Below are 26,739 nucleotides of genomic sequence, written 5' to 3'. Positions count from 1 at the left end.
TTCCACAACTACATTCATTCATAAAATGAAGATGAAACAGTTTTCTTGCATCTCTTCTTTTTGGAAGGTGGATGATGACAGCACTAATAAAGGTTAAGTAGACTGAGGAAGGCTTTGTAGAATATGTGGGAGATCTCAGATATGTGCAGCTTATTGAAAAAGCATTGTAGCACCTACCACATCATGTGTCATGTCAAGTGAGAAAAATCTTTCTTCAGTTCCCCAGGCATTTCAAATATAAGTACTCTAAATACAATATCCTATACAAGAATCCTATTAGATACAAGTTGCAAGTTAAGTGTACAAACTCATACTTTTCTCTCCTCGTTTATTATATTTGGCTGTTTTTCCACAACCACTTTTTAAAATTTAATTGTCTTGAATCTTACATTGAACTGATAATTGAAACTGAAACCCTAGGAACATATAAACCATGCAATGCCACAAGTTGGATGACTATGTATGAGCAGGACAGCAGGCAAGGAGTCTTCCTGTGCTGAACACATGTTCCAGCCCCAATCTGCATCCTTCTATGTTAAGATCAAGGCAGTATTAGGACTCTTAGCAGACAAAGGCAAGTAAAAAGCTTTGACTTCTCTCTATCCACTGATAGGCTTGTCTTAACGTGGAACTGGGGAAGTATATATTATGGTGGCTTGTCTTAACGTGGAACTGGGGAAGTATATATTATGGTTTGTGGAAGAATTTTAATAGATTTGGAGTGATCCTGTGAGAATTTATGAAGCTAGGCATGTTGACCTTATTAAGGAACATATACAGAGTATGGTTAGCTCCATAGTGAAATGTCTGGAACACATACGGGAAGGAAAAGAATAGCTCAACATAGTCATCTCTTTGCAAAGACTTGAGTTAAAGAGTAATACCAAAACTATTAATTTTGCTATTTCTACTGTGGCTGTGAACCTACAAAACTGCTTTCTCTGGTAATGGAAAAAGCCCATGACAGAGGTTAAGAGAAGATTTAACTGTGGCTGAAGGAGGGAGATTTACTTACAGCAGGAAAACAGCTGTCAGGGAACCAAACTAAAACAAAAGACTTGTTTGAATGTACCTGAAAAAGTTAGCTATGCCAATGCTGCTGTCAGGCTGGTGAAGTATAAGTACACTAGGTAAGCACATAAAAAGTTTACCAGTCTCAGGAACCTGTTCCTATATGCTTTATTTCCACTGCTTAATGTATATGGTGTTTGTTGTTTAAATGGATTTTCGGACCAGTATATACATCTCCCAAATGGGAGAACCCCACATTTGCCTTAATTCTGAAAAATGGAGTGCATAGATATATGCAGGATTTGTCAGTTTCTCAGCAGTTTTGTCGTGTCTTCCCAAAAGAGACAAAAAGTCTGACAGCTGGGGATGAATGCAATCTGAAAACTTAGAAAGGATGCATGTCCAGCTAACTGTGTACTCATGATAGAGGTGTGTCTGTTTTATGAGCTCTCTGTAGTGTATGCTTGGACCATGTCCTGAATGCTGATCTCAATTCAACTCTAGAAACTGTGGGCCCAAACTTATGAGACTGATTGATATCTCTTCTTTTCACTATTGGAAGGAAAACTTACAGTGCAGACACTGGTATAGTATAGGAGTCATAGACACTATACCAGTATCAACCATTAGCTCAATTTGTGAAGACAGACAGATGAAACTAGTCAAAAAGGGCAATCCAGCAAATTATTTAAGTCACTGTTGAAAAAAAAAAAAAAAATTCTTCAAGCCCAAGTGCCAGGCAAAATAGTCACATGGGAAGGCAGCATACCATAGCGCTCATATTAGCTAACAGAGAATTCAAGAGGAGTCATATTAAAAATAGGAAAGATATTTGTAGAAGAAAATACAAATGTAGCAAAATACAGAAATGAAAGCCATATAACACTACAACAAGAGTGAGATTTTTAAACTCAAATGCAATCTGAGTGCTAACATATGGCTATGAGAGCTGTAACTACCCAATGTGTAAAATCAGACACCCTAAAAAACAAATGTCTATAAAAGATTCTGATTTGGTATAAATATGCTTTTCACTAACTATGGAGAGATGAGAAATCAGAATTATCAGCCAGTAGCTTATCTCCATCAGTATGAAGAGCACACAGTAGTGGCTGAGTGTGTGCTTCAGATGCCAGGACACAGACACATACCCAGAGCTGTCAGACACAAACTGGCCATAGGTGTGGAAGAGGCTGTGCATGCGAGGCCCTCAGAAAACCCATTAGCAAGCAGGACACATTAGCAAGGCAGTCACAGCTCCCTAGAGCACTTGGAAGCAGCCCCAAATGGCAGTAGAGAAGACTAGTTTCTGACCCTACATTGGCAAGGAGTTATTAAGGCAAAGAATACAAACATTTAAAGTGATCAGATCCTTAGATCAAAATAGACAATTTCTTTGTTAATCCAAGTGAACAGGGTTTTTTACTGAACCATGGAATTCTCTGGCACTTGCAGCTAATCAACACTTTCTAATAACAGCTGCATCATTTGTATAATTACTTTCTACAGAGAACAGAACTTGTCAGAAACATCAAGATGCTTTAGTAGTATAAAGGAGACTAACAGATAAGGATCGGGGGTTCCCTGTATGCCAGTTGACTTGCTACATGTATCGTGAAATGCATTGCTCTTCATGACTTTGAGGGACCAGCAATCTATACAAAAAATACAAAATCTGACCTTCCCCTTTCGCTCTTCTGAAAACTGTGTGGGTCGAGAGAATGGTGCCTGGGTCCTGCATGTGGGTAGCAAGAGAATGCCCATCACTCTCTGCTCTGACATGGCTGCTGCTGGGCTGGGCACCAGGGAAGCCAGGGCAAGTAGGGAGCATATGGAGCAGGCTATAGCCTGCAGCTGGCTGGATGATGCCTACTGCAGGTTTGGATGCCTGGCCCTAGCTTACAGAGGGGATACATAGGCTTTAGTTACAAGAAAGTACTTTAAATCTGGGTGTCCTCCATCTCTGTAATCCAATATATTTGTGGCTTCTTCATCTGATACATAAAGGTATCAGTATGAGACTCAGTTGCTTTTAGAAGCTGTGCTAAGTAATTCTGCTTTGGAGGATTTTATTCCGTGAAGGAAATAAATAAATAAACTTGACAAATGTGTTTTTCAAAACTCTGAGGAACTGTGCATCACCTGCTGGCACTTCTGAATTTAGGGCGCTGCATATCGAATTATTTCTGCTCTCCAGTATTTTGCTTTCCTTTCAAAAGCTTTTTCTACTGCAATTTGTAAAACATCTTTTGGGCAATTCCTATGCTGGCAGCCTTGCCTGTCACATTGCTTTTCCTTCACAAATAGTATAAGGAAATAGAGAATGACTGTCTGGGATGATATAGGTTCTTTTGTTGCTGTTGCATATGGACAGACTTGTATTGTAAACTGGCTACCACCTGTTTTCTTCTGGAAGTAGGAAAAGCAATTTTTTTCTTTCTTATAAAATGCATGAAACATCTCATTAATTTTGCTCATACCCACTCATTTACATAATAAATCCTCATAGGACCACATGCTGAAATCTTAGTCAAAATTCTCAGTAATCCGTTAAGACTTTGCATGTGTTTTGTAGCAGCGCTTTCACGATTTGACAAGTGGGGATAGGGGGAGTGTGGCATTGTGATACTAAATCAAATAAATCTCGAAAAGCATTCATGCTAAGTTTTGGAGTGACGTCTCTCATGTATCACTGTGTACGTCCTATCTCAGGTCATGTTGTCCAGAACATTTGCTCCTCAAATGTTAAGGCTTGAATGTTTGATACCATTGAGTTGTTCCTCTTACAGATGGGCTGCCCAGCATTGCTTCCAGTACTTATACATGGGTTTCTTCCAGGGAAATTTGGGGTTTGGCACAGGTTGCCCTGTAGGGACTGGCAGGGCAACTCTAGCTCTGGCTCAGCAGAAATCAGGGAGATCTGTTGCAAGTGGGCTGAAGGTATTATGATAACTTTTGATACCTGAAGTTTTCACTCTTCCTATCTCCCAGAAAGGCACAAAATGAGCAAATAAGCTTGTTTCACTTGGTCCTATAAAAATGTTACATACTCTTTCTGTAGCGTCTCAAGTAATTACTTACCATATCGAGAACCGTAAGACATTTGTGCCACAAACTCTGTTCTTACCACTTTTGTTCTTTGATCAGGGAAGTACTAAGTCAACAGTATTCCTGTTTTGGCTCCATTGGGAAGTTGAGCAGAATGGCACTGGTGAGAGATTCAGCACCAGAAGAATTTGGGGCTTAATTACAGTTAAATTAAAACATTATGACCCTTTGGCTTTTCCTTTTGATCCATCAGTCAGTACTTCATGAGGTATATTCTATGTCCCAGTATCTTGTCATTTATGATAATAAAATACACAGGCATGAATCTGCCTAGAGGAGATTTTAAATAACTCTGCACATTTATAAATTCAGGTGAATGTGTAATTCTTAATGTCCTGCATGGTTACATGATAAATAATTGCCGTTTACTTCCCTCACTTTTAATTTTATTGGCAAAAGACTCATTGCCATATGTTTGAATAACAGGAAGAGTAAAAAGGCACAACTGAATACATAGTTTGTTGGTCGTGTTTTGTTTGTTGTTTTTTGTTTGTTTTAAATTGCATATGGAATACATTTTTACAGCTTTGTTGAGAGTATTTTCCATGGAATGTTTAAGGCGAAAATGAGTTGTAATTGCGTAAAAGGTGATTTTTAATTATTTTGTTTAGTGACTGGGATGCTGGGAATATGGACCTGAGGAGTGCTGGCCAGGTAGTGTAGCCTGGAGGAAAGCCTTGAATAGCTGGACTTTTTATATGCCCACGCAAACTGTGTGGTGTAGGGAGCAGAGACGATTGGCTGTGTCATCATTTGTCAGAGCTGATAAGGCAGGGAAGCAAGCACCTTTTCAACAGTGGTCTCTACTGTAAGTTCTTTGGACTTCAGATGGGACTGGCAGTGCTTAACCACTTAAAGACCTGAACAGGTCTTCATTTATAGGGAGCCTCTGTGGGGTCTGTGATGGATTTTGGATGACGTCATATGCAACTGCGGAGTTGGCTTCAACAAACAAAACTTATCTCTAGCCAAATTTGATTTTTCAGTGAAAATCTATTTTTTATCTGAGGCATTCTTTTTTTTTTTTTTTCAGATAAAACAAGTGGAAGAAAAACTGTCAGTTTTAGAATAAAAAGCTGACGGTTTTTCACAGGAAGTAACCACCTCCTGATGTATTTTTTTTTCTGAAACCATTATTCTCCAATTAAAAAGATTGCCAATAATGAAATATAATCTAACAATTATGTTAGTTTCTCTTGTTTGTTTAAATTCTGAGGTGGTGCGGTATTGTAACGACTGGGACTGTCTTACACCTCTTCACAAAAATGTTTTGCAGATAGCAGATAAAATTTGCTTGGTTCTTGTCAAGGGACTTTTGTTTTCACCAAATGTTATTCCTTCTTGGGAATAAAAGGGGCTGTGTCTTTTAGCTCACTTAGCTGTAGTGACTAATTCTCTGAGTTTTCCAGCCCCCCTACTCTCCCTCTGTGAGATTCCACGTCTCAACATTCATTGCAGTGAATCAATGTTCTTAATACTCTAACAACTCAAACTATGAAACAGGACTGTATTGTGACAGCTACTGAGACAACGTGTGTCCCTGAGACATCATGGTCTAAACAGCCTATCTGAAGGGTAGGCAGGGAAACAGAGGCACATGTGTGAGAGCAGTTCAATGCCAGCGATGCTTGTTAGATCATGCTGGCTTCACTCTGGAACAAATCACAGTCTTGCTCATGGAGTCCCTCCCTTGCCTGCCAAGAGAATCTGCACAGATAGTGATTTTGGCAGCCATCTTCTAAATTACTAAGAAAATCATGAAATGGGTGATAACTATGGTGTCTGAGTGCAAGTAAAGTTTTTTAATATCCTATAATATGTAGCTACCCTAAAGTAGTTCCAACAAGGTAACTGGTTAATTACATATTTCTAACTAAATACTTGTGTAATTTTAAAGGAGTATTTTTCCCAAGGTGGTCATAAATTGCAAGGATAGATAGCATTAGGCAATTACCAGTTTGAAGAATAGGTGTTGTCACCATTAAAAGTGGGTACTTAGGACATATAATGGCAGTGTCACATTCATCATAGCATCTGAGAGACAGGATGCCTAAATGCAGTGAGAAGGCTATTAATGCTGAAAGGTTTTAAAACTGCCATCAGATCTCTTGTAGTCAATACTGGTGCTTTACATAAAAATTGCCTGCACTGATGATAAGGTAACTTGTCTGAGCTCAAATCATTGGAGAACAATCAAATATGATAAATGATTGCCAGGTGCTGCCATTTTCAAAGCAGAGACACAAACTTATGATAATGGAGTTAAGACAAATCACAGAAACTTCAAGGGGGTGACCCCTTCAAATATTGTGTGATTCCTGGCACTCAGTCAATGTAAATGACACCTGATTTTTATTGGCAATAACAGGTGTGTTTTCAGAACACCCAAAACCATCTATCTATATGCAGTAGACATACTCTATAGAGAAGAACGGCATTATATGTCTAACATCCATATTTATTTTTTAGAATTGCTACACATTATAGAGACTCATAAAATATTATCAGACCATGTGAGATTTTCTGACATACTGAGCAATTACAGTTGTTAACTTTGTTCATGGTGGAGGGTGCACAGCACTATCGAAAATGAAGACTAAGTGAAGTTCAAATTCAATGCATAAACAGAATAGGCATTTAAAGTGAAGTATAATTTTGATTTTATAATACAAAATTGTTGTGAATATTGTATACTTTTATTCTTAGGAAAATTCCATGAGCTTGCATGCAGCAGGGTGAAAATATACCTTTTTTTTTCCTCTTCTTTTTTTTCAAAAAGAAAGGAAACACCTGTTTGGGACCAATTATGAGCTTCATAGCACTATCAATCCTAATTACTAAATAGCTACAGGATTCTCATTTAAGCAAAATCAAACATACTTGAAAACTAAACTTAGAATGTAAATGATGCAATCATTCGTAATTCATTCTGCCACAGTACACAAAAGTAGAGCCTGCAGTAGGTTGTTTTTAAATCTTTTGTGCAAATTAATACAGCCAATACAAGATTTTTAGAAGTTGTTACAGAGAAATAGATCTTTTATGAGTACTATTTGTTATCCAGCATTTTAAAACTGATCTTAAATTTGAATGTATCTGCTTAAAAAAAAAAAAAAAAAAAAAAAAAAAAACAGCAAAGGGAATGTTAAAAAGCAATTTTTGATAAAAATGATCTAAGTTTGCTGCTCAGTAGAAATATTAGCTGCTCATAAATGAACACGTTGTATTGCCATTTGCAAGACCTATACTTACTTGTAACTGGTAAGTTAAATCTTAAATCTGGCAGTAGTTATTATCTACTGCTCATACATTAGTGGAATCAATGATCCAAGGTAATCCAAGGATAATTTCTCAGGCAAACTAACTGAGGGCAAGACCTCAAGATCTCAAATACAGCTATAGCTCCCTTGAGGAAAAAGAGAAGACTCAATATCAATTCCTGGTTTACAGGTCTTTGCCTTTTTGCAGGCTACAATGACTGCACAAATTAGTTGTCCAAGCTCAGGCTGAGCTTTCCCGCTGTTACCCTTATCAACAGAAACTCGTTATAAAGACTGAATATCAATTCATGTTATATGTCATTTGTATGTGAAATTACTTTCTGCACTCAAATAAATACTATCCTATGCATGCATAAATATTCATCTCACAGAAAATGGGTTACTCAGTACAATGGATTCCAAAGCAGCAATTCCCTGGTTTATAGTGATGTTCACTTATGTACACAATTTAGCTTTGAGATGAGCAGGTTAATGTCTGTGGTGTTTCTGTGTACCAGTACTAAATACTTCGTAAGCTACTATTAATCCTGTGAGCAGCTTGGGAAAGAACTTGCAGTAAATATATATATATATATATATATTAATCAAATGTAGTCCTTTCTGTTTGCAAATTGCTTGAACAGATTGTTAGATCTACTTATTTGTTTCCTGTCAGTTATTCTTTACCAAATATTATGGTGAGGAAAATTAAGCCTACTGATTCATAGCAAATTGTTTGCCGATATTGTAAATGTCCTATATACATATATATATGTATAATGTATTCCTATATATAATAATAATTTCATTTGCCATCTGCGTGATTAGTCACTTCAGAAAATATTATTAAATTTCCCATGCCTTAACCTTTTCCAACACAAAATGTTACATTTCTCCAAACTCGCTTTCCACAGACATTCCTAGCAATAAAACTGTTTCTCATGTGGATTCTCCACCATCTAACCATTTGGAGTCTGTCTGTTTATCTCACAGTGACAGTCTCCACTCTAGGTCAATCAGATCCATGCTGGGCTGGCACTCTTAGTGGTTCATATGTATATAGCACTCACAAGGAAGAACAGTAATGAAGCAAAATCAAAGTTGTTCAAATTTCCTTCCCCAAGAATGACTGGATACACACTGCCCTGAAAAAAACTCTTTGTTACTAAAGCTGAACTAGGAGCTAGTTACTTCAAAGTCTAATTGGTTGAGCAGTAGATTAACTATTGGGGAGGTTATCATGAATAAAACTTATGACATCATCATCATTTTCTTCATATTCTTTTAAAGAATTCACTTTAAGATTCTGGAATTGGTTCTTGGAATCATGGATAAGTTTTTGCCTCTAACATATAAAGTCATACCCTTTTACCAGTAGAGTAGGTACTTAAAAAAAGCATGCTTTGGAGCAGGCTCCAAGAAGTTCACAAATCTGTTTACTGTTGTTTACTCCTGATTATACAACTTAAGGATAGTAATACCTTATATTGCTTCTGTCTTTTCATTCACACTGGCAAATCAGATTAAATGTGTGAGTACATCTTTGGTTGATGATAGATGGTAACGAAGTTCTAGACTGCAGCAAGCCATGAATCCCTGTCCTTCCTAACATATTGAATACCTATATATCACCCAAGCTTTTCCCTGAAGTAAGGTTTGGGAAGAGTTGAATTCCCAAGAGGATCTGAAGAGACTTTTAATTTAACTCTGATTACTCTAACAAACACAATGCACTTGCATTTTCACATAAATGTAGTGGGACAAGAAAATCTATACTGAAATGAAACTTAATCCCACATTTAGAAAATCTGCAGATGATTTGAAATCTGTTACTGGTCACTTTTGATTTTATTAAAAAATGCTGGCATGAAAAAATAGCAAATCACAGTATTCCGTCATAATTTGGAAATATAACATTACAGGTTGAATGTAATTGTCCAGCATTTCAGGGAAGTGTTTTTACATACAATGATATATATAGCAAGAAAGAAAACCCTATAGCCCACTTAGAAGGGTTAAAGTTTAAGAAGTGGGAATATAAACTATGCTATGCAATCTAATTCTTGACATAATTGCATTTGGTTTTGTGCAAAAGCCACATGCAGTCATGTGTTCCAACAGTAGCGTTTACTTTAAATAAATCTTCTTTCTGTACCTATATTGGAAACCAAGACAGAAACTATGTAAAAGTTCAATCATTCAGCATGTTTAACCGTTTATGAGTTGTTTATTAATATTTTATTAACTATTTCTTGAAAGAACAGGAAAAATGCTGCTCACCAATTCAGAGAAAGTAAATGATCTTTAGTTTAATGATTTAACATACAAGCTTTATGGAATTATCAGAAGTGTTGGTTGCTCTGGTATACTTGCATTTCTCTAACAGAATAGATGGAAGAGTAACATATAATACATTGTGTTTTCTTGCATGAAGAATAAAATTCCTTTTTGGTCTGTCTGGCTTTTTTCTTCTACAGACTTCATTTTCTACCTTTACTCTTTCTTGCCAGATAGCATTCTTTGCTCATGGTAGAAATGCACCCAGCAATTGAATCACCCCCTTTCTGAAACTGGACAACCTTGTGATGCGCTTTTTTAAAGTACAAGTCACATTTACAGCAGCTGGACTGCGACGGATTTTGAAAGATTGTGAAAAAATATTGGTATGTCTGCCAGCAGGAAGTGTTTTCATGGATGCTAAGGCTGTACAGAAGACAGAGCTCACATTCATGCTCTCCAAGTTATGGTAACACCCCGTATATAATACACTATATGTTATAATCTCTCCCAAATTTCTGTTTTACTCTGCAAGGTATATACTTTCAGGAACCATTCAATAATAATAATAATATCAATAACTAAAACAAAAAATAGTAGTTATTTTGCCTGTGATTGTTTTAAAATGTCAGGTTAGTGTAGCAGATCATGCTGTTTGCACATGTACACTCTAATTCTCAGTAAAAAGGTGTAAAACTGAATTTAGTTACTGAAACATATCTAATGATCTGTGTGACTAGAACACTAAAATTGGAGTGTAATCTGAGAGATACGAAGTTAATAGAAAAATAATATTGGTATATTTAACATTAAGGATATTTAAATGTATAGACATCTTGGAATATAGCAGAAAAACGTGTTAGCTAGGAAGGTCCAAAGGTACACTTTTGGCAGCTTGATCAGATCACCAAAACCACTAAAGTTCATGTTCATGTTCAACTGCAACAACTATAAAAAAAAAAAAAAAGAAAAAAAAAAGAAAAAAAAAGAAAAAAAAGAAAAGGAGCAGCACCTACAGAACGCTGAGAATATTGAGAATTCTAGGGAGCAAGCCAATATTCACCATAAGACCTTAAGTGCTTCACAAACTCTTGATTTAAATGCTCTGTAGGAAAAAAAAGGCTGCTATATTTGCAATTGAACTATTCGATCACCAACCAATTCAATTACAGCTAGAATCATGGGACCAGCTGCAATATGAGCCCCAGAAATATTGATAATATTACAAATATTACACTGGAGAAATGTAGCTGTAAGCCAGTGATATACAGTATGTGTACTGTGAGTCCGGTAAACAAAAACAAGCTGTTAATAAGAAATCTGTGAAACAAGCAGTGTTATCTCTTGGAGTCTGTAACAGCTGACAGGCAAGAATATCTTGCTGAGCACCAGTGTAGCATGGAAAAGAGCAATTTGGTCACCAACTACCCTCCAAAATACTCCCGACTGAGAGAGGGAGGACAACAGCACCCCAGTATGAAAGGGGTCAGCCACTGTTCCAGCAGCCCTAATAATGCAATTTCAGAAGTAACTGGCATGTCCTGAAAGAAGAGCCATTGCTATGTCTTCTGCAACAAGAACAGTGTGGATCTGCTTCCAAATGGTGGTGACAAAGGCTTTGGTCAGCTAGAGATTGGTATTAACTCAGAACCACTCGATGCTGAAGAACATTACTCATGATCAGCTGCCAGGGGACTCTTGCTTGGTTTGCTAGTGTTCAGGAATGGCAATGTCATGTTAAATTGTATAAGCCCTACTGTCACTTGACAAAGTTTTCTTCATCCTGTGGTAATTACCTCCAAAAAATGAGTAACCATGGACATATATTCTCTTCAAGAAATATTCTAGTTTAAAGTGAACTTAGTATTAACTGGATGAGGCACCTTCCAGATGTTAAGATTAGAGCAGATAATTGTCTTACTTTAGGAAATGGAAAGGGGAAAGGGAAAGTGATGCAGTGCTATGACATCAAGCTACAGGGATTTCTAAGTAGGAAAAACAAACAAACAAAATCCTAAGAACCATCCAAACCCTAAGAAACCAGGAGAAACCACCACAAAAGGTGAAAGTATTCATCAATGTCATGAGGTGGCAAGTCATCTTGGTTTCTACACATTGCATAGAAAAGCAGTTGGTGAGTGCAGTCAAGAAACAGGAACTAGCATCAAGGTCTCTGCTGCTATGACTTGAACAGAAGCTGATACCTACAGAAGTCATTCATATCTGAGCAGAATTCACCTTCTGAATTGCACCACAAGCAGTTCCTTGGAACAGGAGATAACTTTTAACCACAGCCAGTTCTTACGATATTTCAGCAAGAGAGATCCTAGCCTCTAGAAAACCTGGCACAGCACCTAGCAGGACAGGTAGATAACATGCTATAATGCTGTTTATTAATGGCCATATGTCAAGGAGCAAGCACCACTCCTTACTACCAGCTGGTGGATGTTTCGCACGCAAACGAGCAGCTTTTTGGTGTTGGTTTTACATATCAAATAATTCTTTTGGAGGTTTTCTTGTTGGCACTAGAGGCCCTAGAACATTATTCCATGCTGAACAAGACATTCCATTTGATTGGCACTTCAATGTCTTATTTTTAGGTATTGGAAAGAAAAATGAAAGAAATGGAGGGTGAAATTCAGGCAGTGCTGTGTTGGCCCTGTGTTATCCAGCAGCTCAGCATGCTGATGCCTGGGGCTCCATTCAGTTTGTTGTCAGTGATTTGCATCCACCTCCCTGTATCCTAGATGAGAGTCGCCCATGAGGCTTCGAAGCAGGGCTTCTTCAGTTGCTCTTGCTGTAGTCCTCTTGAACTCCATTAGGAAATAAATGCTGATGGAGAAGTAAGCAGAAGGCTCAAGTCTCCTGGTTCTCGCCTAAAAAAAGAGAGAAGAATCTGATCTAATTCCTGCTCCAGTTAATGTTATTTGTACACAGTGGAATAGTATTGACAGGAAAATAATATTCTCTCTTCTTACACCCCCAAAAACCCTACAATTTAGTAGATCAACAATGTGAATTGGAAATCACTTGGGCAGGGAACAGAAATAGACCTGGTTCTCATACATGTTTTGAAATTTCCCTACCCTTTAAGACACTGGAAGAAGAAACATCAGTGAAAAACACTCTGGCACCTTTGTGAATCTTATCCTGAAAATACCCAACCAAAACTATTCAGCAAAGATAATTCAGAACTGCAAGTATTTGAGGATAAAATACTTACTGCATAGGAAAAAAAACATCACCCAGCTTTTATCTACAATTTTGTTTAAAGGGAACTAAGCAGAAATCCCAGGCAATTTAATCGCTGATATTATAAGATGGACACATTCTCACAACTTGAAACAGAGACATTATTACGAAGAAGCGGGGGGGGGGGGGGGGGGGGAGCATTCTATTTTCCAGTAATGAATATTCAATTGAGACCATTTATGGGACGGTAAGGGAAGCTCAAGGAGTATAATGATGGACCATAAAAAGAGATTTCTGCCCCATGGAGACACAGTGTAATTCTGCAAAGGGGACTGTAGAATACAAATACAGAAGCTGACCCGGCTCTAGCACATACAGGCAGACAGAAATGTAATCAGAAACGTGAAGGGGCACTACTGCACCTACTGAAATGCCCTGTTCAGACAGTAGGCAGACAGTGGCATGCTGCAGTGAAATGTGAATGATTTGTTGCCATATGGGAACTTCAGTGAAAGGTATCTTCTCAGTGTCCTCAGAGCCTTCTGCAAAGAGGGGTCGGGCATGCCCAAGCCAGCAGGGCTCCATCCAGCCTCCACCCCCCCCCCCCCACCCCCAATGAAGCAGAGCAGCTGCATCGAGGCTCCGGCTTCAGGCTGGCCTCCTTCATGGTGGCACTAACAGGAAAACGTTGCAAAGCAGTGGCAAGCAGCAAGTCTGCTCCCAAAGCCAGGGGCAGAACAGGGACATGAGAGCTGCAAGAGTAGGGAGAAACAAGGTCAGAAAACTTGCAAGATGCCACACAGAAAAATTAAAGCAGCAACAGTTGTGGAGCAAATCAGCCACTGCCAGTAATAAACGGGGTGTCGGGCTGAACGAGCATGTGTATTTCTAATAGACAGAGCGCCCAAAGGGAGCATGGAGGGCTGTGGGACTGCCTGTCCTTCAGCAAGTCCGCTGATGGGAGAGGGAGGAGAGCAGACTGGAGAAGGCATCAGCAAGCAGGTCCCCCGTTCTTAGTGCTGCAGTCTGAGGAGTACCTGGCTGGCACTAGAGAACTTCGGGAGAAAAAACCACGGGGTGTATCAGCATCCTCACCCCTGCACAGGTATCGCTTCCCTCTCTAGCAATCCCGTTCCCCATTTGTAAGGCACCTGTGCCCGGGGAAGGGTTTGAGTATTTCTTGAAGGGTTATGACTGAGGAAGGTAAGCTGCAAAAGACTTTCCCTTCAGTATGCTTTAGTTTCCATTTATTTCCAAAGGAAGTACCTGGATTGTGAACTCAGGTTTGGATGCCCCAGATCGTCAGTTTAGTTGGGGGCTGTTTGTTTGTTTGTCTTCTTGGTGGAAAAGATAGTGAAACAAAGAGGTTCAGACTAGGCATCATGTTTCAACCCTGAAACATGACATTGTAACAGAGACTAGAAATAAAACAAGCTGCAAAAAGCGAGCTAAAATGTACACTTTGAGGTTCAGATTTGGAGCTAACCACCTCCGGTGCTGACTGAGAGCTGGAGCGTTCTCAAAGTCATCGCTGCCGAGTCTGCGGGTGCCGAAAGGAAGAAGCGAGCCCAGGCGAAGTTGGGAGCGGGGTGGCGGGGGCTCGGCGGGGGCGCAGCGGGGGCTCGGCGGGGGGCGGTGGCCGCGTCCCGGGCGGGAGCCAAAGGGGCGGGCGGGGCGGGGCGGGGCCGGGCAGGTGCCGCGGACAATGGGGCCCGCGCGGGGCGGGGCCGGGCAGGTGCGGGGCGGGGCGCGGAGCGGAGCGCGGCCGCCCGGGGTCGGCCCCTGCCGCCAGCCGCGGAGTTCGCCGCGCCGCCAGCCGCGCCCGGAGCCACGCTCTGCCCCGCCGCAGCCCTCGTAAGTCCTGCCGCCGCCGCATCTTCATCGCCATCCTCCTGCTGCCGCTGCGGAGTTGGCCCCGCCGGGGTGCCGGGCGCTGCGCGGGGCGAGCCGCGCCCCCCGCCCATTGTTTGCCGCTGGGGGTGAGGGGGTGAGGGGGGGCCCAGCTGGGCCGGGGGGAGCCGGGGGGTGCGCGTCCATCCCCGGTGCCGGCGGCGCGGGGCCGAGCGGTGCCTGCGGGCGCTGTCACTTTCCGGCTGTCCCCGCAGCCGGAGGCTCGGCGGGGCGCGGGGACGCTGCCCCCGCTGTTAGCTCCCCGGGCGGGCGTCCCCGCCCCACCTCTCCTGGGGGGTTCCGCAGCGGCCGCCAGCCCCTTGGTACCCGCGGCCGCCGGGTGCGGAGCCGAGCTCCCCGGGGCGAGTCCTCGCCGCCGGCCGGGGCCCTCCCCAGGCCCTGCCCCGCCGCCCCGGGCGCTGCCCCCCCGGCCCTGGCCCTGGCCCCGGCCGTGCGCCCGGCAGCGGCCGCCGTGAGCGCGGGGGGACCCAGCGGCCCTTCCCCGCCTGTGCGCAGCGATCGCTGCCCGGCGGCAGGAGCAGCCGCCCCGCCGGACCGGGCGTGCTCGGGGCTCTGGGGGGCTCCGGGGCGCTGGCGGAGGAGGGCGGCATGCCGGAGCACGGAGGCGGTGGTCCCCGGGAGGAGCAGCCCGGGCACCCCCTGTCTAACTCGGAGTTCGGTTGGAAAGGGGAAATCCGTGGCACGGAGCTGGTGGTGTGGGTACGGAAAGTGCTATGTAATTTCTTTGAAGGAGGAGGAAGGCTTGAAGTGATTTCTGAAACGGGATATAAGCTTTTTACAGGAATAAAATGTTTACCTTATTTGCCATCAATATAGCCGTTTATTCCCTTTCTGCTGTTGTAGCAATTTGTTTTCATTTTCCGATTTTATTGCCCTTTTCACATTGATTTTCTATTGATTAAATTCCTTTTCTTGCCTGTCGCCGTAGATGTTGGTCTCTGATCCAATCATTAGCAGCATTTGTAGCTACAGTTCAGTTTCTGCCCTCATCTTAAGGAAAAGGCGGGGGGGGGGGGAGGAATACAAGCAGTGCCCTTATTCATTTTCCAACTTTGATTGTATAGGATTCATTCAACATCGACCCTTTTACTGTTTGTGTTCTCTTTCAAATGTTAACAGAACTTGGTCCGTTTCAGGCAGGTCTCCATTAAGAGAGAAAGTGAAATACAAAAGCTTGGCTATGTTTAATGATCATTCTAGTTTCTCCCATTGTGTGTTCCTCAATTATAAGATGTGAGTTGCAAGTCTGTGCGTCTCTTTTAAGGCATCTCCCCACCCTGCTTCCTCGGTCATGTATTTTTCCTTTTTGCCAAAACATTTAGCGATCAGCAAAACCAGGTTGTTTTTCGGTTTTTTTTTGTTTGTTTGTTTGTTTGTTTTGTTTAAAATGGTGCATGAATACACAGGATTCCTATGACATATATATATTTCTTTTCCTTTCCTGAGAAAAACAAAAGGAGTTTAGATGTGTGTAAGAAAAGGTTTAATAGACTGTGGAGAACTAGAGATTTCTTTCTTTTGCTAAAGAGCCCTTACCAATGTTTATTGAATTTGCTCTTCTGCATGAAGAAAAGAATGGTTGTTTTGTTATCTAGCAGCTGTAGGAAGATCGACAGCTACAAATTGCAAATCTATGAAGGATCTGTCCATGGCACAATTTTTAGTTCATTTAGATAGTTATCCTACACATCTTGTCATTTGCAAAATTATATAAATAAGATCAGTAAGTTTATGAAGACGATATAAACGCAATAAATATACTGTAAAGATTTTGAAGGTCTTTGGGATAATTAGCAAAGCATGGTTTTGCTTGAAGTATGATGTTAATACAGTTAATTTAAATTCAAATATGGGTACACAATCGTAAACATTATACTGTAGAAAAGAAATACATATTTTTAAACATGCTACTTCTGTCAGAAGAACATCAAGTGTAATAGTCTTTGTTAAGATGAAGAGAACGTCGTTGATGTCATGGCGTGCTTTGCATTTTTAAACAGAATCTAATGAATTACAAACATTCATTATGCCACCAGCAATTGCTGAAACTTCTCAGGACCCCAAAATAGGGAGTTATTTGTGTACTGTTACTCGCATGTTTTCTGATTATGGCTTGACTGTAAAAACAAAAATAAATAAAGGCATTGTTCTGTAATGAATTCTTTGCTAGCTCCAGATCTTTTGTTGGTCTACTTGTGTCTTGTGAGATTCTGTTTAAACACCTCGGTGGGCTCAGGTTAGGGAACTTTCTGCTGGGAAGTGGGGGAAGCTGCGGGAGGGGGCTGGGTGCAGCCTGTTGGATCTTGGAAGAGTTAAGGGCAGGTAACGTGCCAGGGAAGGTCAGGCTTGCCAATTGTCTCACAAGGCAGAGAGCTCAAATTTTCAAAGGTCAAAAAGAGTGATATGCTAATTTTGATGGATATCTTATATAAATATTGCTCATCTTAACACGTCAGGATGCTAAGAATAAATATTTCTTGGTCTGTGCCTTTTAGATAAATGTTATCTTTAACAATTCACTCTTACTTAACTATGATGTGTAATGGCTACTGTTCTTCTAATGCTATTTCACTCTCTATGGGCTTTCTACTCATTTTTCTATTTCTAATGGCTGCTGTTCTTCTAAGGCTATTTCCTTCTCTGTGGGCCAGTGGAAACGGGCTATGTTTATGGGTCCAAGCCAATTTACAACTTTTGAATGCCTTGGTTTGTAACTATTCTTGGCACTGCATGGTGTGGTCTGTCAGTTTCCAAAAATCGGGGGTTTTGAAACCTGGGGGGTCTCGAGTTCAGTTTCACCTCCCCTTCTCTTCAGTCCCCTTGGATGCGTGGCACAGGTGGTGGGCCAGGCAGACAGCAGCGATGCCCATGTCATCAGCTTGCTGACCATGCCTGCTGTAGGTCAACATCTGTCAGGCCCAAAGGCTGATAGGCTGCGCCACTGTGGATAAAATGAGGTGGTTGCTTTGGGGATGTAGACAGAGAAAGAGGCTGATGTCCTCGCTTGTTTACTGAGGATACTTACTGGCAATTTCTCACTGAACTCTGCTGCTCCTTGCAACTGTTTTAAATTTATTTTTAACTACTGTATCTCAGTACTTTATCTTGAGGCTTAATTCCTGCTGTGGCACTGTATTTTTAGATTAATTCAAACCTAAGTGTATTCAAAATGCAGGAGACCCTGTTATGAAAGCCAGGGTCTGTTCTCCAGGGTTGGAGAAGGTGTACCAGTGTATCTGTTGGTTTGTGGGGCTCCCCGTACCACACAGCAGTTACACTGGTTGTCCCAGCTACTTCGGGTGATCCTCCTTGACTGAATTGCCGTGGGACTGAACTGAGGCGGGAACTGCAACAGAGTGTCCCTCTGCAGGAGCTGCAGGTCATAAAAAGAGTTCTAGGCTGGATCAGAAGTAATCAAGTATTGGTGATCTCCAAGGAAGTGCTTAATGCCCATCTCTCTTCCAGGGCAGAAAGCAGACAGTAAGGATGTCTGATACAAGGGGAGTGAAGTTTTAATGGAGAAAAATCTGCATCTCAAACTCTGATGTGGGTAATTTAATAGTGAACTAATGTAAATGGTATCTAGAAAACCAGACAAATCTTGAAAATTATAAACCAAAGTAAGAGAAGAGGAGAGAAAGGTGCACTGTTTCTGAAGGCTGACATCTGACTGTTTTAGAGCTAGAAACAAATGTTCTATGAGAGAACTACGGAGGTGTTTGTTTGTTTGTTTTTCTGATGATATAAAACACCTATTTCTTCCCTTGTAGGCTGAAGATCGCTTGACTTTATCATACAATTCAGATGTTTAAGATGACTTTTTTGGGCATTGTATTTCTCAGTGTGTTCTGTTCTTGTGGCAGGCTTGCAAACACAGTAAGTGCTCATGGTGCCGTTAGCTTAGGGACTGTTCCTTTAGCTCGAGTGGGAAAGATCTCTGCTTGTAAGAGAGGCTTTTGAGTTCTTTCTTGAGTAGGAGGAGTTCCTATCAGTTTTTCAGTAGTATTTTTAAGAATAAGTAATTGAAGCTTCTTAACGTTTTTCACTAATGAGAGCTCACCTTTCTGTCTCTCTGACCCTTTTCAGTGAGCTTAGTTTCCACTGAAGCCACCCTGTGTGTTCAGTTAGGTTGTAATTCCCGTTACAAAGTCAACTTTTGCCTTTCTTTAGTCTGCCACTTCTGGTTTTGATCATCTTTCCTCGGTTCTCAAAAATATTTCAGATTCATTAATCCTGAACTTCTCCCACTGATATACCACTTCTGTATCCTGTAGTCTAGCCAATTTTTTCCAGTCCAGCTGTTCGGTTTGCTCACCAGCTCTAAGATCTCTTTACACCTACAACTTCTTCCACTTCAGAGCTAGTCATGACAGTGTGGCAGCACGCATTTTCTTTCTTCAGCTGTAGCACGTGTCTAACTTCAGTGTTGTTTTTGAACTTCAATTTTCATGCCACTAACACTACATGTGAACTCACCCCTGTGAAGAGACAATGTTTCTATGGAACGGGGTGATCCATCCACGGACTTGAAAGCCAGCAGAATTGGTGCTTAAGGATTTGAATTATCTGTCTGCGAGAGCAGAACCATTGCACAGTTCATGTAAGTGATGTATGTGATCCTAGTTTTCTTTGTTAAAAATTTGACTGACAGACTGCAGATGCAGTCTGTTTTTTTCTAGAACAAAAAGCCATCTTCTCAAATTAACAGCCTGTGTCTCTTTTCCTTGCTAGCTTTCCAAGGCACAGAAGTTTTTCTTGATCTATTCCCTTCTACAGAGCTTAGTTTTGTCCAAAAAAGTGTAATAGAAGCTTTTTGTGAGAGCCTCAAGTACAGAGTTCTGTTTTATTACAGCTGCTCAAGAAAGGAGCAGTCCCACCCTGTATTTTCTTCATGGATGGTAGCTTCTTGCTAGTTCATCATGGGAAATATTGTTGTAGTTTCAATATTAGCCCAAGATACAAAATATATTTTAAGTGTTTCAGCCTCATTTATGTGTATTTGGGGGGGGAAAGGGGGGTAAGGAAAGAGTGAGTTCTTCACATATAATGAAAGTGCACAGGATTGAGTCAGACCTAGCCAACCTGAAAATGTCAGATCATAAAGTGCAGCATTTTGGAATTGGGGTTGAAGCGAGGAGATCCACTTCTGCTTCCGCCATTTCAAGCAAGTAATACTTTTTTTGCTTTCCCATAATTCAAAGAACAGGTGAATGAACCTGTCTAAGGCTGCAGAATTAAAAAGAAAAATCACCTTTGGAAGGAAGGGAAAACAACTGTTTTGCAAAGCAAAAGATCAAGATGGGATATTTCAGCAAACAATGAAAAATTACACACAATTAGCATGAGAATGTGTGTTTATAATGCGAAGCCTCATGAAGTAATTTCTCTTATTATTTTCTATCCTGAGATTTTTCACTTTTTATAAAATCACGAATTCAAGTCTCCAAAACTTTAAAACTTGAACTTACCTTTTCTAGACAATCTCCAGCTGAAACACAATTGCACTATGACAATTTTTCTCCCAAAAAATTCTTGTGAATTGCCCATCCTGTTCTTTGCGTCAACCCTTCCTGCCTGCCATTTACTGACTACTATTCTTACCCTGCTATTAAATCAGAAGTGTTATTAGTCAAATCTATGTTCTTATTGTGCTTCACAGCTACAGAACGAATTTTCAGAAAAGCAGTAGCTGTGATGCTGTGTAGGTACTCTGTGTGTGATGATGCTATGTAGGTACTATGCCTATAGGTGGATGCCTTGCAGCAGGTACAAATATTAAAATACAGGATTAGATTGGGTTCTCTCAAGCAATTTTGGATTGCATTTATCAGGGGAATCGTCCTTCAGTCTTCTGTCTTCTGCACTGCAAACATTACAGCTTTTACTAGAAAAGCAAAAGTTGGGGATTATATATAAACTCACTTTATTTTGTTTAGACAAGAGTAAGCTGGCTGGAACTACCAGCAGGCTTGTCAATTCCAGTGTGTAAATGTATAGCACTACTATTTATTTATTTTTAAATATTGCCTTTATGTTCCTTTGTGTTATTACTTTCATAGTCTGTTTAAAAAAAAAAAAAACAGTAAAGGGATTTTGGTCTTTTTCCTTGGTCTCTGAGCAGGGTTTGAACCCTTGAATCCCCAGGCAAGAGTATTTCACCATAAATATTGAACTGTTAAGGAAAATAGCTGCTTCTTCTTGAACTTTGTTAGTAGAGAAGATGGCAAATACTTTGCAAGATCTGCTGACATTCTACTCTTTATCCCAGTAATCTTGGATCTCATTCAGATCTGAAAGAACATTCCAATCCACTCATTGAGATTCAGGTCCTGGCAACTGGGCACTTTATTTGCAACACATATTTTGTCTCCAGTGCCCCATACAAAGATGACCTGTGTTCTTGTTCCCGAATTCTCCACTGCTCACCTGTCATCTCCCTTTCGTTTTTCCATTCCAAGGCTGTTTCTCCCAGCATCTTGCCTGGTCACTGATCTTTCCTAACAGGCTCCCAATCCCTGTTCCCATTTCCTATACAGGTCACTGACCTCAGTGTTTCTCTATTACTCTCACTTTTACTTCCCACACAATCTCACTTGTTTGCTGTATAGCCTCCTTACTCCTATTGTATTCTGGTCATGAGTCAACTTTCACTCCCATTTAAAAGCTAACAAAAACCCATTCTTTCTCCAAACTGCTTGAAGTTATGAGGAGTCTTACCTGCTGCTTGCCTAGGTAGCCAAAGCTGTGCTGTATCCACTAGAAAAAAAAATTACTGTGTCCTTGAACATGCGAGATAAAATACATTGAGCATGTGCTAAATTTCCAGAGAATACAGCTGCTAAACTGTAAATCTTTACAGAGAATTTCCCATGCTTATAAAGTAGACTAGCTTCTCTTTTTCCTTGTGAAAAATTTATTTCATTAGTGCATGTTGCTAAAACTGACGACATTTTTAAATGCCAAGACTCTCCACCAAATAGGAATGTCTCAGATTTTCTCAGGCATGTTTTGTCCATGTTAAAACATTCTCATTTTCTCTTAGCAAACTGTATTTAGTAAACTATGCGATGCTGATGAAGCATTTATTTGAAGAAAATGTTATGATTTGTCTTCCCCTGTGTAAAATTTTGGCGTAGTGACACTTTTGCAAAGCTATACTGAGCTATGCTTATAAAAGCCTCCTGTAATTGATGGTGTTGGGCAACCTTCAATAGGCACCCATCCTACCTTTGATACCCCAAGGATAGTCCTGAATATTTTATACTGTGCAGATGCCCAGGCCTACTAGTTTGTGCCTGCACAGCACTGCATTGATACTAAAGTTAGTTAATTAAGAAAAACAGTGTGAATTAACACAAATGGAGTGCTCTGCTGCCAGGCCTCCTGCATACGCAGTAGTTCAAGAACTCCCACAAAGTACTTTTATATGCAGTATACTTGTGAATGCCTTGGAGGAAGGCACTATGCGCTGAAAAGGAATTACATCTATGGGTATACAACTAGCAGGTCTACAAGTGTGTGGGTGAGAGGGAGAAAACATGTGATAATGTTGGTATCAAAGATTTCAGTAGCAATCCAGTATACGATGACTGCGTTACTCACAATTGGAAGAGATATATGTTGATGGGTAGATGCAGCAAGTGAAAGAGATTGGTATATGTGTAAGCATATATCTGCTTGGGAACAAGATGGAGTGAAGACAAAATGCATTTAAATCTTAAAGCACTACAAGTTGAGAAGCAACACTGTTCTGTAACTATTTTACCTTGTAGAAATGATCACATACATGGCTTAGCTCATTTTCTGGGAGCATGGAGTTTTTGAAGATTACGATTAATCACCAAATGGGGATTTGCCTTGTCAGGCTTTCAATTGTTTAAGAAAAAAAAAATTACAACTTAATTTTGTATGTGAAAAGAGGAAGTAAATATTTTTTGTGGGGCTTTTTTCCTTTATTTAAATTGTAAATGTAAAATACTTCTTATGGATGTGTTATTTCAGTGTGCTGTGAGCATTTAACAGACATAGTCATTGAGAAATTGTTGAAAAAGCTGTTACCACTTTAATTCCTGGCAGACAGTCTATAATCCAGTTTGTCAAACGAATTTTCTTGATTGCCTTGCAATGTATGCAAAGTACTTTAAAAAAAAAAAAATCAAAATTACCTCTGAAGAGGCTGGGGGGAGGAGAGGGATACAAAAGAAAACAGAGGAAAATTCAGCTTTCTTCTCTTAGTTAAGTACAAAGAAAATGGTACTGTATAAAGGTAGTACAAAAGACATAACAGAAATGTATAATGAGAGCAATCAAGTTCTTCGAAATGCTGCATAGTGGTTGTACTGTAGAAAAAAAAAAAACAAAACAGTTTACTGATTAAAAAAAAATCAAACGTGTACTTGTTTTTATTCAGCACGCTAAACTTAATCTATCAAACAGACTTGCTGTCTGACTTTTACCTGAACTGAGGTATTCAAGAGGTAGGTTCTGTAGGATTTTTGAATGTGGGGTGCTTCCTTTAGTTGGTGGGTGCCCCTCTGCCTGTAAGTCCCCTGCTCAGAGCTGCTGCGAAGATTAGGAATAATTTATTTCACTTCTACTATTGTGGTATTTAATGTGTTTTACAATGCACATAAACAATTGTTATCCTTTTTATAGAATTTTCAGCTTACACTGAATTTGTTAACTACACCACAGCAGGGAAAAATGTTTTTTCTATACATTATAATTTTGGGGCTATAACTTCTCTTAAGTCTTTTTGTTGTGTGTGTTTTTTAATCCTAGTTTATATTATTCTTACCAAAATAATGCTTACAGTATTTGTCAGAAATCTGCGGAGGGCAAAGAGCTAAACTCTTACCAAACAGGCAGGGTTTCACACAGAAGTGAGAAAACACTTTGCAAGATCCATGGTATGAATTAAGCTGCTAGTTGATTAGCTTTTGCAGCTATTTTTCCAGCCGCTCAAGAAAAGCCAGTGTGTGTTGCAATAAATCTAGAGATCTTAGAGGCTGATATTCCTGTGTCTTAGCCTCTCAATTTCTAAAATGTCAGTAGTGGTTATAAATCAGAAAATTCTGCTTGGTATTCTGAGCAATGTGCCTTTGAAGCCAGGCTGGAGGGAGCACCATGTTTGTTGCCTTTTGGCTGAAACCCTCAAGAACCATCTGGAGGAAAAGTTCTTCTGTGGGAAAAGACCTTCTCGGGCTGTTGCCAGGAGGTGTCACTACAGCTCAGGAGTAACTGTTTTGTCCCTTGAGAGACACTTTAGTAGTTTCAAGGTCTCATTAGATGTAAGTGCGGGTATCATCAGGTGCAATGATGCGATGCCCTCTATTTATCATTTCTGAAGAAAGAACACTGACATTGTCCAATCTACTATTTAATGTATCGCCAAGTAAAGAGATGATGGTATGTATGCTAAACGTGTTGTCCCTCAAAAATACACTTACTACATTGATATTGAAATATGCATGCAGTGTGATACTGTGTACATCCTTCCTTTGGGGAATTAGTGCTTACATGGTGTTGTCTGATGCAGTCATTTGTACTCCCTTGGTCCTATTCATCTTTAAGTGTTGTAGGAGAATTTTAGCAGTCACTGATCAAATGTATTACGCTAGGATTAGCATGACAAGATATCTGTTGAAAACCAAGAGAGTAAAAGTGGCCATTGTAAGGAGATGGAGTCATGAGTAGGTTTGGGAATCGTAGCCTTAAACGCTACTGATACCACTCTTTCAAAACAATTTAAATCATTTATTTTAATGCATGAGAAGCTTTTTATTCTCAGTCAGTTTTGCACAGCATATTATATGTATTTTATACAGCCTGCTAATGAGTTGAAGACTTGTTAATTATGCGTGCGTAGAATGGCATAGCTGTTGAATTATGCACATTATTTTTCCTTACAATGAAGTCTTCCTATTAACTGTATCTGTCCTGGCTGAAAATGTACACCTCAGATTACTAACCCATCTTTCGTCATTTAATTGTCATCAATCTTAGGGCTTTGTTTGTGCGAAGAGTGTTTCTGAAAGTTAAAAGAGTAGGCTAGACAATAAAAATACACTCTTTAAAAGTAGCCTCTTATGTTACATATAATAGCTGTTGGGAATTTTATATCCCCTGAAACAAAAGGGGGGAAAAAAAGGCTAATAAAGGAATGTAAAATCTGGAATTGTTTACTTTTTTTTTTTTTTTCCCCCTGTCTGGCTTGTAGTGCATTAGTTTTCCTACTTAATATCTACTTAATATCATCCTCTTGACTTGGGGGAAAAAAAAAATCAGACTGAAATTATATGTTAATTACAACAAAAATTGTATTGTGCCAGATCGCTGTTGTGAGCATTGGAATCTAAGTAGGGGCACATGCACTACTTCCTGAATGTATTACTCTTACAAAGAGTATAAAACATAATGGTAAAGCTGATCAGCTCTTTCTTACCTTGGGTAATTCCAACAAGCTACAAAAATTTGTGATACTAGTTACTAAGCAGTGCGTTTTATATGTAGACTTGGTGTCTAGTATATAATCTAAATCAATATGTGGAAATTTTCAAAATTCTGTCTAAACTGCTTTTCAGTTGAAAACATTGCTTCTTTCAAAACCCAACCAACCTAAAAAAAAAAAGGCAACAAAATATTCCCGATACTTCCATTTTCAGTTTAGAAAAAATGGCTTGTGTTTTTTTTTCTTCCCTCCCCTTAAGATAGTATTGTCAGAAATGTGGAAGATTTGTGGAAGTGGAATTGGGTAGTGAAAAGTCATTGTGCTAAAGATTTCTGAAACTTGGGGGGGGTGGGGGGGGGAGAGAGAGAAAGAAAGTAAAGTAGTAGTAGTAGTTGTATTATGCACGGTAATAAAAAGGAACCAGCACTTTATTTAATGTCTTGAGTTTGTTGTCTTTTATTTGTTGCTGTATATTCCACTGTGGATAAAGGAGTTGTATATTACTCAAATAAGCAGCAGAAAACTGTTGGACCATCTTCATCACAGGCTTTGTCTACATAAATCAGTATTACCCACAACAAACAGAAAACATTTGTAGTAGTATCACTTGAAAACGTGATCAGGAGTTGTTTGTTCACACTCTGAGCTGCATTAATAAACTCAGCACTGGGGGACTTCTATTTTTTTCTCTAGTTATTGGGTGATTTTGTGATCCATAAAGAATTAAAAAAGGAAAAGAAAAAAAAAAAAGCACTACCGTGTGGCAGAGCGTGTGTATCTTGGATGTGTAGTCCCAGGAAGAGGGACAGGTCCAAAGAAAAATCTTAGTTTGAAAGCACCTTCAGCCTTTTTTGTTGTTTATGCAGAGAATGTTCAAGAGATTTCATTTGTTGATTTTACATCAGCTTGTTTCAAATAAGATGTGAAATGACTATTACACAGGTTACCAGCCTTAAAGGTTTATATGCATCTTTCATCTTAGGTGCTGCTGCAATATAAACACAATAACAATAATCAGCTTAGTTAAGTTCAAGCAGGTGGTCTAAAGGGAAAAGGTACTTTTCCTTCCATCTTCAACAGCTGAACATGTGATTATGTAGGCAGTTAGGGAAATTGCTTAGAGGTGTTTTGAAGTCCTATGTTCTAGGTAACCAGGGTTGGTGCTTTTTGTTGTTGCTGTGGTGTTTTGTTTTTTTTTTCTTTTTTCCTGTATATTCTTTTAACCTATAGATTTCATAATGTGACATGGACGCAAAGGGCTTATTTTTCTTATCTGCTTTGTCGTTTCTTTGTTTTAAATGTCTACTATGGCAAGATTGTGAGTAGAGTTCCTTCCTATCCAGTTGATGAGCTTGCAATTGTTCATTCAAGTTTTAATAACAATGAATTCTAGCTTTTCATCATTCCAGCACTGAGGGGTCTCCAAATCTATGCATGTGTTAGATTTTCTCCTGCTGCTCTTGAAATGCAGTCCCTTTGTGGCTCTGTGACTGCTTGTTCTGTGGCATGACTTGGAGCGTGGTGAACATG

General features: G+C 39.9%; 2 protein-coding genes across 2 annotated transcripts in view; both read left to right on the top strand.

The window, feature by feature from the left end:
- The window catches only part of LOC308200795 (uncharacterized protein), a 392,363-nt gene that overhangs the window by 338,646 nt on the left and 26,978 nt on the right, over window positions 1-26,739 (top strand). The gene's annotated exons all lie outside the window — the stretch shown is intronic.
- Window positions 14,554-26,739, top strand: part of LOC308200940 (uncharacterized protein) — a gene marked incomplete at its 5' end in the record, with an annotated part of 194,897 nt that continues 182,711 nt past the window's right edge. The window contains 2 exons of the mRNA XM_080607559.1: window positions 14,554-14,569; window positions 14,708-15,458. Of these exons, the coding sequence (XP_080463685.1) occupies window positions 14,554-14,569; window positions 14,708-15,458 (767 nt within the window). The remainder of the gene's footprint in view (window positions 14,570-14,707; window positions 15,459-26,739) is intronic.

The sequence above is a fragment of the Anser brachyrhynchus genome (genome assembly GCF_964034855.1).
Source record: "Anser brachyrhynchus genome assembly, chromosome: 11".
In the NCBI taxonomy this organism is placed as follows: domain Eukaryota; kingdom Metazoa; phylum Chordata; class Aves; order Anseriformes; family Anatidae; genus Anser; species Anser brachyrhynchus.
Note: the sequence above shows the minus strand (reverse complement) of the source record. Positions and strands in the feature narration are given on the sequence as shown.